This window comes from Pungitius pungitius, chromosome 5, assembly GCF_949316345.1.
Source record: "Pungitius pungitius chromosome 5, fPunPun2.1, whole genome shotgun sequence".
Taxonomy (NCBI): domain Eukaryota; kingdom Metazoa; phylum Chordata; class Actinopteri; order Perciformes; family Gasterosteidae; genus Pungitius; species Pungitius pungitius.
The window spans coordinates 95,021-106,007 of record NC_084904.1 but is presented as its reverse complement, the minus strand read 5'-3'; the positions used below and the strand labels follow the sequence as shown (position 1 = coordinate 106,007).

Below are 10,987 nucleotides of genomic sequence, written 5' to 3'. Positions count from 1 at the left end.
ACCTCTGGTCATATAAAGACATTGCCCTTCAACAGTACTGTTGGATATTGATGCCGCATTTATTCTTAATCTAACATTATAGACCAGTCATTGTTTGCGTTTCTGTCACAGTGACTTTCAAAGATCGAGCAGCAGATTGAGCAGCTTGAACAGAGAAAACATCAGGTCACTGAGATGAGGGATAGGCACAATGACATGCAGAACATGTACTTTTTCTTGGTGAAGCAGCAATCTGAATTGAAAACCACGAGATCTTATTTTCAACATCTTTGCTGAAGTAAAGAAAACACTCAGAACTCAGAACAGACAAGAACTTGAACCAGAAATACTCCTGAAATAATTAAATGGTCCTGCTCTGGAGCCATGGTAAAACCGTTCTTTTAGCAACAATAATTAAACCCATCTGTTGCCTGCAAAGGTACAGCTTGTTCACAATCAGAGCTTTTGATTATATTAAAAAACAGTGCCTGAAGGGCAGAGGGGAGATGGAGGCTTTTTGAGTAAAGTTGTTACGTCCCTAAAAGGTCTAGGAGTGGAAACAATGTAAAATCATAATGGCACAAAAGTATAATGAAGTTATTTTGAGAAATAATAAACAGTCTGTTCTCGCTCTCCCGTGTCCACTATCACGCTGTTGCAATCATCTCCAGGTTTTCTGCTTGTTTCTCCATGAGTCACATGTAGCAGATGATGGACCAGTTTGGGTTTATAGCAAACAAGGGTTTGCTGGAAAAATATGTTTTCTGATCAAAAACATTATTACACATTGTGGTAAATACAACAAACTAAAATAAAACGTTTTTAGGACTATGTGCCATTAAGATGTTATACTGAATGTTGACGGTCAGCTCACCTGCTTAAATCACAACTAACGGGGAGTCAAACTGGATTGCATCAAGTCTCAAGCATCACTCAACATACTCTTATCTGTATAGGAATCAAATCATCACCGACGCACGCTGTGAAAAGAAGAATGATCTAGTTAGTTTGATAAACGCACCAAAAGGTGCAACTAACTCTATTATTACATCACCATCCACATTACGCACCCATTCTACCCTTTGAAGGGACTCGATGGTATGGTCCATCCCGTCGTGACGTCAGAGCGGCTGACTTTATAGGATAAATAGTGGAGCTCTGCGCCATGAGGTGGAGGCTTTTAGAAGCTACTTAACGAGTAACCATCACGAGACCTCTGCACAAGGAAGGAAAACGCCGCCCGTAGAAATAAAATAAATAAGGCCGTAACATTTTACAGACCAGCAGCCACCGACAGCGACAATGAACGGGCAGGTGAATGGTTTCCACAACTCCCTCATTGACGAGGACTGCTTCTTGTTCACCTCCGAGTCGGTCGGGGAAGGACACCCCGGTAAGACCCTCCGCACTCCGTCCGTTAGAGAATTTATTACGAAATTGACTAAATGTTGCTCGACGTCCTCTGACGTTAGATTTCCCGCTTCACTTTATTCTGAATCTGAAAGAAGGAACGTGAGCTGTGGGTTTGGACATTACGGCCTCCCCCCCCCTCTTCGTTACGTTAGCCGGGCCAGTGACTGAGTGCACGCGCTGCTAGCTAACATTACCGTTAGCGCGCTAATCACTGCTGCTCTCGCGTGCTCAACTCACGGCAAACGTATCCGACATGAACTGATGTTAAACAATTGCTTGCTTAATTGAATTATCACAATGTTTTGTCCGTACGCGTGGTTCTGAGCGTGGCAGACTGTACCGGCGTTATGTAACATTAATAAAGCCCGCTATGTTAGCGCCATGTTGGCCTTTACGGCGAACGCTCGTGTCTTGTTCCTTCTAAAAGGTTTTCCTCGAAAGGCCGTAGTTTAAACTCTTAAGTACTGTGTCACGCTCGCCTTCCGGTCCCGGGTGGATGTTGCTTGCGCGCCCTCGCCTCCCCACCACATGTGCACATGCTGAAATGGCGTCTGTGAGCCCACGTTTTCATTCACACCCACCTTTGCTGCAGTGTCCGAGATGTTTAGTTTCATTGTTTGTTTTTTCAGACAAGATTTGTGATCAGATCAGTGATGCCGTTTTGGACGCCCATCTTAAGCAGGATCCCGATGCCAAAGTTGCATGTGGTAAGTAAAACGCGCTTCCTTTATTTCAATGTTTTCTCAACTCCTTTACATTGACTGTTGCATCCTTACCTCCTGCAGAGACTGTTGCTAAGACTGGCATGATCCTGTTGGCTGGTGAAGTGACCTCTCGTGCCACAGTGGACTATCAAAAAGTTGTTCGCGACACCATCCGTCAAATTGGATATGATGACTCTTCCAAAGGTGCGTGATGCTGTTGTGCATTGACTACTCTGTTGTTGTTGTTGTTTGGTATCCAAGTCTTGATGTGCTTTTGTCCTGTCTTGCCCAGGCTTTGACTACAAGACCTGTAATGTTCTCGTGGCCTTGGAGCAGCAGTCTCCTGACATCGCTCAGGGTGTTCACGTTGACCGCAACGAGGAGGATATTGGCGCAGGGGACCAGGTCAGTCGTGGTTATTAACATTTAACCCTAGCGCTGTAGTTGTATAACGTGTCTTTCATTGTCCTTAATGGAGACTTATGCGCTTTTAAAAAAAACTGTCTCTTGCTCCGCAGGGCTTGATGTTTGGATATGCCACTGATGAGACTGAGGAGAGCATGCCTCTCACAATTGTCCTTGCCCACAAACTGAATTCTAAGATGGCCGAATTGCGTCGCAACGGCACCCTTCCGTGGCTCCGGCCAGACTCAAAGACACAGGTACAGTTCTTAATTATCAGAAATGTTACTTACTGTTGTTAGGACTATGGCTTATATGTTGTTTTTTTCACAGGTTACTGTGCAGTACCGCCAGGACCGAGGAGCCATGCTGCCAGTCCGTGTGCACACAATTGTCGTCTCTGTGCAGCATGATGAGGATATCTGCCTGGAGGAAATGAGAGACACTCTGAAGGAGAAAGTCGTCAAGGCTGTCGTTCCGTGCATCTATTTGGATGATGACACCATTTACCACCTGCAGCCCAGTGGGCGATTTGTTATTGGAGGCCCACAGGTAAATATCAAAGGGTATGGCTTTTAGAAAATATTTCACTTGGGTTATCCACCTGTGTGACCTCTGCTCTTTGATCAAAGGGTGACGCTGGTCTGACTGGGCGGAAAATTATTGTTGACACCTATGGCGGGTGGGGAGCCCATGGCGGTGGAGCCTTCTCTGGGAAGGATTATACGAAGGTGGACCGCTCTGCTGCTTACGCTGCGCGGTGGGTGGCAAAGTCACTGGTGAAGGCTGAACTTTGCAGGAGAGTGTTGGTCCAGGTGAGTCCCTTTTATTTTTGGTGAGGGACTCAAGAGATTCCTACCCAAAGTATTTAATTTTTAATTGACATGGCTTGTGTGTTTTATCAGGTTTCTTATGCAATTGGAGTCGCCCATCCACTTTCAATTTCTATCTTCCATTACGGGACCTCAAACAAGAGTGAGAGGGAGCTGCTGGACATTGTAAAGAGGAACTTTGATCTCCGTCCTGGAGTCATTGTCAGGTAATGTATAGCCTCTAAAGCCACTCGGTGCCAACCGATCCCCTCCAGTCCTGATGCCCTAGGATTTGTCATTTATTGCTCTGGCCAGGATATAGTTTTGATATTCTGCAGCGCTATACCCAGTTTGCTGCAGCCTGCTTTTTTTTTTTTTTGCTTTTGGTATCGAAAGTTAAACTTCTATTATGGCATTGAGGTAGAATTGGAAGAGCACACATTAATTTATTGGGGTAGATGTGCATGATGGCTTTCTGTAATAAAGCCTTAACGGCCATAGTTATGAACATGTCTTTTTTTTGTAAATTGTATAATGTGGTTTCCAGCTGCAGTAACTACACTGCTCAGGGATGAGTTTGGTTGTCTGGGTAAGTTTTAAAGCTTCACAAATCCCTCTTAACCAGCTGGTTCAACGGCGGCTTTTTAAATTTTTTTGGTGGCACGTGACTCTCCAACAGGCGAATGTGAGCATTGTGTGCCTATGACGTTGCTGGCTGCCTGCTAAGTATGTTGATTATGTATTCCAGGGAGCTGGATCTGAAGAAGCCCTTGTATCAGAGGACCGCAGCCTATGGCCACTTTGGCCGAGACGCCTTCCCATGGGAGGTTCCCAAAAAACTCAAATACTAAACATGTTAAGCTTTTTCCCCCCAGGCCTGTTGGTGTATACTACAGAGAAGCCTCCAAGGTTCCGGGGGTGAAATGCACTTATCGCTCGTAGTAATGGTTTCCTTGACTCCTGTCTTTCACCCCCCTCCCCCTGTCTTCTTGCTGTTTTCCTCTGGTTGCAGTAACATAGTGGGTCGTAGCAGGCACGGCTCAGAAACTCAATGTTTAAAGAAATGGATGGGTTCCATGAACTAATGAACCATAACCTTCTCCCACGTCGTGACGGTCCACTGATTCTTGGTGTGATCGACTGAAACGCTGCTTTGACCAGTCGATTCTGGTTGGTGTCCTTGCGATCGCATTTTGGGCTTTAAGAGTCACTCCTCATTCACTGGTGCTGTTTTTAAGTCAGTTTACAATAATTATTTGAGTGGTGGGGAGGGGGCGTGTTTTCTGATGTGGCACTTTACCAAACAGTTTAGTGTCTCTCTAAACATTCCTCCTACATTCAATCTAGTACGATGCTTTGCTGGCCCAGTCGCTGTTCTTGAGCCTTTTTGTTACCTTTACCCCTGCATCTTTGTGGAGGATGCTTTAATGGCACAATTAAAATTGAAGGGTTGTTGCGGTTTATAAAAAGAATGCTATGCATTGCAGACTAATGGCAGAACCAAATCCTAATTCTTAAAGATTATTCTCAGATTATAAATCCTCAGACGCCCCTACAGACCGTGGCTGTTTTCTGACGTAATACAGAAAAGTCAGAAGCTGCTAAATCAATGCTCTGGTCTGCAGAGGTTTTTGTTATACTTGAATAATTGGATTGTTATGCATTTGAAATTCCATTTTTAAAATGAGTCTTGTTTTTTTAAATGTAGTTTCACTATTGTTTGAAGTGACAAATGGGCCTTTCCCTCCCTAGGTGTGTGGATGCCAGGTGTAGCTACAGAGAAACCTGGTCAGTCTTCATCCTTAGTGGAGTGTTTATTTCCGGAGTCTTTTTGGCTTAAAGTCCAGCCGCGACACTATTTGTTCTGAGACGCTGCGTTGATACAGAGGAGCCGTTGTTTCAGAAAGCAGCTTTAAACAATCTATTGAATCTTTAATTCCTTTTTGATGTGATCACTTTTCAGTGTTTGGCTTGAAGCTCCAGAGTGTTGTACAGAAAAGCTTTGGTCCGCCTCAACTCAATTTTCACTGGCTTCTGTTAATGACTATTTTACTAATTTTTGACTACAGATCTTAAGTGAGTTGGTTTTGAAATCTTGTTAAATGTCTGGCGCAATTCTTTAGCTCTCACCTACCCTCGATGCAATGGCAACATCTGGTTGGTGTTGTACAGAGAAACCAGCCTTGTTTACGCAGCCGTGTCATCTGTAGGGTAGATTGAGTTTCTGAGTTTTGTTCGCTTCAACTCTTTCCCCCACCCCCCCCCCCCCCCCCCCGTTGGCTACCGTAGGTGTAGGAGTGCCTTTTCTATTGCCTCTACTCCCCATCTGCTTTCCTACTGACATGCGCTCAACTTTCACAGGAACAAGTAGCTCGTACTGTATTGCTCTGTCTAGACTGGGTTGTTTCTTTATGCTCTGTAATAAACAACTACTTCCAAATGTCTGTCACTGACGTGCTTATTTGTGGTTGTGTGATCAACTCGACATGTGCGCTTTCTTGAATATTACATTTACTGTGGGGAGTTTAGTATCAAAGCCTAATATTTTTTCTAGATTGCCATGCAGGAAGAAAGCCTTAAGCCTGTTTCTGTATAAAAGGGATATTTTGCTCTACACACAAGGGACCCTGGCCCTCAATGTGAAAGTAACCAATCTGGTTTGTATGTTGTAAAGCACTAAGAATCTCTGCAATACTATGGAACCTCACTGTGTGCTAACATGCACGCACACTTAAAGTAGATATTGAAACTAGGAGATCATTGGGTAAACCATGTGGTTATCAGAACAGTTGCGTGTTCTTAAACACGTCATGCCTGGCAAAAACATGTGTCCCAGTACTTGGTTTTAAATACGTAAGATATTCAGGTTCAAGAAAGGGATGTAATCACAAATCAATGATTACATAATTGTGACAAAGTTGGTTTTTCACAACTCATCAAACCCTGCCATGCATTAACTAACTCTATAATGCACCATTAATGTTTTAGTCTGTTAAACTATAAATTGGCATAACTTACTGCAACGTAATAACTGCTGCTGGTTTATGGTCTATTCTCCAGTTCAGAGGTAGCTGATCACAGCCTTCAATGGACTCGGTAGAACACATCTTGGGCTACTTTGCATTGTCATTGTGTCCCACGAATTACTTTATTCACAATTTTTTAACCGTTCAATGTTTCTAAATGATTGTGAAACTGATCTCCATACAAAATGACTTGTTTGAGGGCAATTCTTTCCTGCAAAATGTATTTCTAGCGTCCTGCGATGTTTTCTTGATTGCAGTCCTCAAATGTTGCTCTGGGATCTTCACCCACCCGATAGCCTTTAAAAGCGTTTCTGTTAATAGAGCAGGGTGTCTGCTCTCTGGTATGTAAGGCGCTAAATGGGTTACGTGGGACAGTCAAGTCGTTGAGCGCTGGGTGTGTGTGTTGCCGGGGGGGAATAGTTGGGGGGTTGGTGTTCCTGAGCAGCTGGTTGAACCTCATGAAAGCGTCTCTGTATTTGCTGTGTGGCAGGTTTACGAGCATTTGAAGTTTCATTGTCTATTTTGTGTTTTTTTCCAGTTGAGAGAAATGTAATTTTGCTTCCACCAAATGAGTCCAGATCTTTACTCTTTATGCAACACCAAATAGCAAGCTTTCAAAGCCCCCATTGATTACATGATAAAGGAGTTTTATCTTTGTTTCATCATATTCGGTCAAGCATTGTGAAATCAGTCGTGTACATTGTCTGTAGAACGTCAACCTTTGGTTTGTGTATTCAGAATTCCCAAATGCACGATTAGAAGTACCATGTTTTATTCTCGTCAGATTTTCTTTTTAAATTGATCAAAAGATTTGATTTTCTTGTTAAGTCAGACGTCAACGGTAATAATCAGGTAATTCAAAAGTGATTCTATGTTTGCTGCGGCTAAATATTGGGAACAGGAATTACTCCTTTATCTAAATTAAGGTCAGATTAACATGTGTACACATTGTGTACTTTGACTCTCACCGTGTTTGCAGTTTTAACTTTCTTAATGAAGGACTTTTGGCCCATTGCCACCTAAAAATGGTAAAATACGAACACAACCGGGCTCTTGGAGGTCTTTGTGCGCAAACAGCCATGTAATAAAACCATAAGGCTGCCTCCTCAAATAGCATTAAAAGTATAAACTCATGGCTGCTTGTTGGTACCGACTACCACTACATTCATTATTTATACAAAAAACAGCCACTTCAAGCCGAGCAGCTAATTGAAAACACTGCTTGAACTTGAATGTTGCCGCCCTTCTCAACTCTGAACTACATTTTTCAAAGTGTGTGCGTGCGCGCGTGCGTGGGTGTTAAAGGCGTTAAAGATGACAGATGGCATTACAGATGATACGGTGGAAATGCACTTATTGTAAGTCACTTTGGATAAAAGCGTCAGCTAAATGACATGTGATGTAATAATCAGCAGTAATGCACATTTATAGAAATGCTGTCTCAAACCCATAATCTATTGTGCCAATCCACACAAGGAGATGCCCGCATGGCAATGAATACAATGCATTCTAGCCATTGAGCTTCCTCACCTATATTACTGTGCTGTGTAATCCTGCAGCTGTGTAAATCAGGGAACATCTGCTCTGAGCCCCATGAGCATTAGTTTCAGTGTGGTGGAGACCTGCATACTCACAGGTGCCTTTAGCTCCCATAGCAACACCAGTGAGACATGTACCTTGAAACTTGCTTACTTTGATAGTTAATGGAGTAATTTGTATTATGGTTTTGGGTTTATTCTTTAATCTATCGTGTGTTTTTGTTATTTTGCCACATTGGAATGTCTGCCCTGCTCAGTCCCACCTGTCTCAAGAATGCCCTGAATTCCCAATTCCCTCGTTGTCAGTCACTAATCATTACACCTCCTGCACTTTGTTGGAGTTGTATTCATTGTTGGAATTTTTTTTTAGGTTTGCCAAATATCTGCTAGCTGTACCGGCCCTGCCTGTTTGACTCTGTGAGCTTTTTGTGTTGTAAGCTTCACTGAATCTTGAAGACTTTCCCACTACATTAATACAGTTACAGTAGATCAAGTACGCTTAAGGGACATATTCAAACCTCGAGGTTGAGCAGCTGTGCATTTGCAGGACCACGTTGGCTCAGTCCAACATCTATATTTAACTCGGAGCGGTCAGGGGGGTTCAGTCTTACGCAGCCTTGAATGGAGCTACTCTCTGGGAACACGGCGTGCCGATAAGGCATCAAACAGAGTCTTATAGGCTGAGGTCAAGGGTGGATTTGTAGTTTCTTTGTTTCTCCTAAAAAACAAAATCAGATTCTTCCCAAAACAGAAATCTGAGTGGACGCCACCTGTGCTCTGCTCACATCTCAGACCAAACATTGCTGTGAACTGAAAGACTTTTCTCACAGCCAACGCTCACTGCACAGCGGGGGGAGAGAAAGATATTTATCACAGTGAAAAGGGCAGAAGCAGGTCAGCACTTAGTTGAGGTGGTGGTTTCTTGGGACGGGGTGACAGCTGATGCTATATTTATGCACATTGCTCTTTTACTACACCATTTCTCCCCTAGTTGTAAACGTTGGTGCACCTCAAAGTGCTGTAGGCATTCTCACGTTTATTCAACTTGATTTGTATTTTTTAAATTTTAAATAAAGATGTAAAGGGTTTATACATTCACTATTTACTCGTTTTATATTTTTTATAAAACGAGCGAATTTAGTTGCTATACTCTAATGTAAAGATTCATTAATTACGATTAATTAATTACAATGTGAATTAAGATGAATTAATTACACAAAAAATAACACATTAAGCATTTTTACACTTATTTTTTGCACCGCGGAACGTTTCTCACTGGATGAGTTTTGGGGGGACCGATTATACTGGAGCACCAACTAGCGTCCATGACTTCAGACAACAACAAACCACAGTGAACATGAACGAAGAAGCTGACGAGACCGTGTCGGGTGGCCCCGTGAATGGGAAATCTTCTTATAATAAACACACGGATGGAAGCGTCGATAAGAGCGTGGTTGTGTGCAAGCTGTGCAACAAGGAATTCACAACTTATCTACACCCTGTGCCAGACTGTCAGTTTAAGGTTGTCCACAGGATGCCCTGAAGTAGACAAACATGTGATTGTCTTGAAAAATGCCCTCAGAGGCTGTAATAAGTTTCATGTCAGTGTGACCACTGAATGAGACACATCTGCTCATCTTTACCGGCCTTCTCTCCCGTCAAAAAGGTGGAACCCTATAGGCTACGTAGCGTGGCTAATGAGTGCTAAAAGCTAAAGCAAAGCAATTAACATCAAATTCAATTCATCAGCAAAAGATTCTTCATCATTCTTGACAATGCCATCATAACTCAAGTGAACGCGCCTTGTGTTTCTGCATAACCCCTAGGGTCCACTTCTCTGAAACAACCAGTGGGGACAATGCCCCCACTACTACCTCCGCGGTAGTGCGCTCAAGACTTGGCGGGTGGGATTTGAACCCACTGGCGGTGCGCACAGAGGCTTTTGGCACCCTGCACTCACCCCTACACTACCAGTCCTGGTCACAATTTGGCAACTTTGATTCTCCTATTTAACCTTGAGCATGTGAGCTAAACCTCAAAACTCTTTTTAAATGCTACTTCCACATGTGGACAACCTTCAAGTGCAGTGCAAGGGCTTATGTCAGCAGCTCTTCCGATGTGCTACTTCACCACACACTAACCAACCCTTTGTTTGTTGTATTTAACCTTGAGATTGCTACTCAAACCTGAAGTAAAGCCAAAGGCTCAAACCCAAGACTGGGCTTGAACCCACAACCTAAGGACAGTAGCTCCTCTGCTCTTGTGCTGCACTACCTCACCATGCACAAATTAAATTTTTGTTTCTCGTATTTAACCTTGAGACTGCTACTCTAAGCTCAAAACTCTTTCAAAGCAGAAGTGATGTCTGCATGAAGGGGCATGAACCCACAACCTCAGACAGCAGGTTGGAGCCTGCAGCCCTTCAGTTGTTCCCTTGTGCTATTCAAGCACATGCCTCATTGTGTCCGTTTCTCATATTAGACCTTGGGATTGTTTACTAAACCTCAAAACTGTTTGAAAGTTTACAGTCTGAAGCCCTGACTGCAACCAAACCCTCCTTCTGAGAGAGCAGGTTTGAACTGAGGATCCTCCACACTTCAGCCTTCCTGCTATCTCCCTGCACTGTTCCACCACACACCTGTTGATGCTTTTGAATCCAACCTCAATTCTCATAGATTCTCAGGCTGGAATCCACAACACAACACACTTGTCTGCTGGAATTGGTTGAACAAAAATAAAAATCCATGTGAAAAAAATGACTTCTCACTGTTCTCAGGTCAAATATTTATGCAATTAAAATGCGATTAATTTTGATTAATTAATTACAAAGCCTCTAATTAATTAGATTCATATTTTTAATCGAGTCCCGGCCCTAATTATTATTAGTGTGCATGTTTAACAATGTCAAATGTCCCAAAACATTAACCGTTACCATCTTCATATTAAGTATAGTCTCTTTCTAGACGCCATATATGTGGCATTATTTGGGTGTGTGGAAAAATCCCGCCATGCAACAATCAGCAGTTGCATCCGATTACACACTTTAAATCCAGCTGAGTCATTATGAACTTTACAGTTATACAATTGTGTGTCCTGGAGGGACTCCAAAACTT

The 10,987-nt window shown here is 43.0% G+C and overlaps 1 protein-coding gene across 1 annotated transcript; it reads left to right on the top strand.

Moving 5' to 3' along the window:
- Positions 1-1,091: 1,091 nt before the first annotated feature.
- On the top strand, positions 1,092-5,754 carry mat2ab (methionine adenosyltransferase 2Ab). The gene is made up of 9 exons (XM_037482704.2): positions 1,092-1,372; positions 2,022-2,099; positions 2,178-2,300; positions 2,389-2,501; positions 2,615-2,758; positions 2,832-3,050; positions 3,131-3,313; positions 3,404-3,537; positions 4,059-5,754. Exons 1-9 carry the CDS (start codon positions 1,282-1,284, stop codon positions 4,159-4,161), a joined length of 1,188 nt encoding a protein of 395 aa, XP_037338601.1. The 5' UTR covers positions 1,092-1,281; the 3' UTR covers positions 4,162-5,754.
- The last annotated feature ends 5,233 nt before the right edge of the window (positions 5,755-10,987 follow it).

What these genes read in the sequence shown, in the direction of transcription:
- mat2ab (XM_037482704.2), top strand. Translation starts at nt 1,282, where the DNA reads ATGAACGGGCAGGTGAATGGTTTCCACAACTCCCTCATTGACGAGGAC. An exon ending in CGATGCCAAAGTTGCATGTG is followed by an intron (nt 2,100 to 2,177) that starts GTAAGTAAAACG and finishes TACCTCCTGCAG; the next exon opens with AGACTGTTGCTAAGACTGGC. An exon ending in TTGTTATTGGAGGCCCACAG is followed by an intron (nt 3,051 to 3,130) that starts GTAAATATCAAA and finishes CTTTGATCAAAG; the next exon opens with GGTGACGCTGGTCTGACTGG.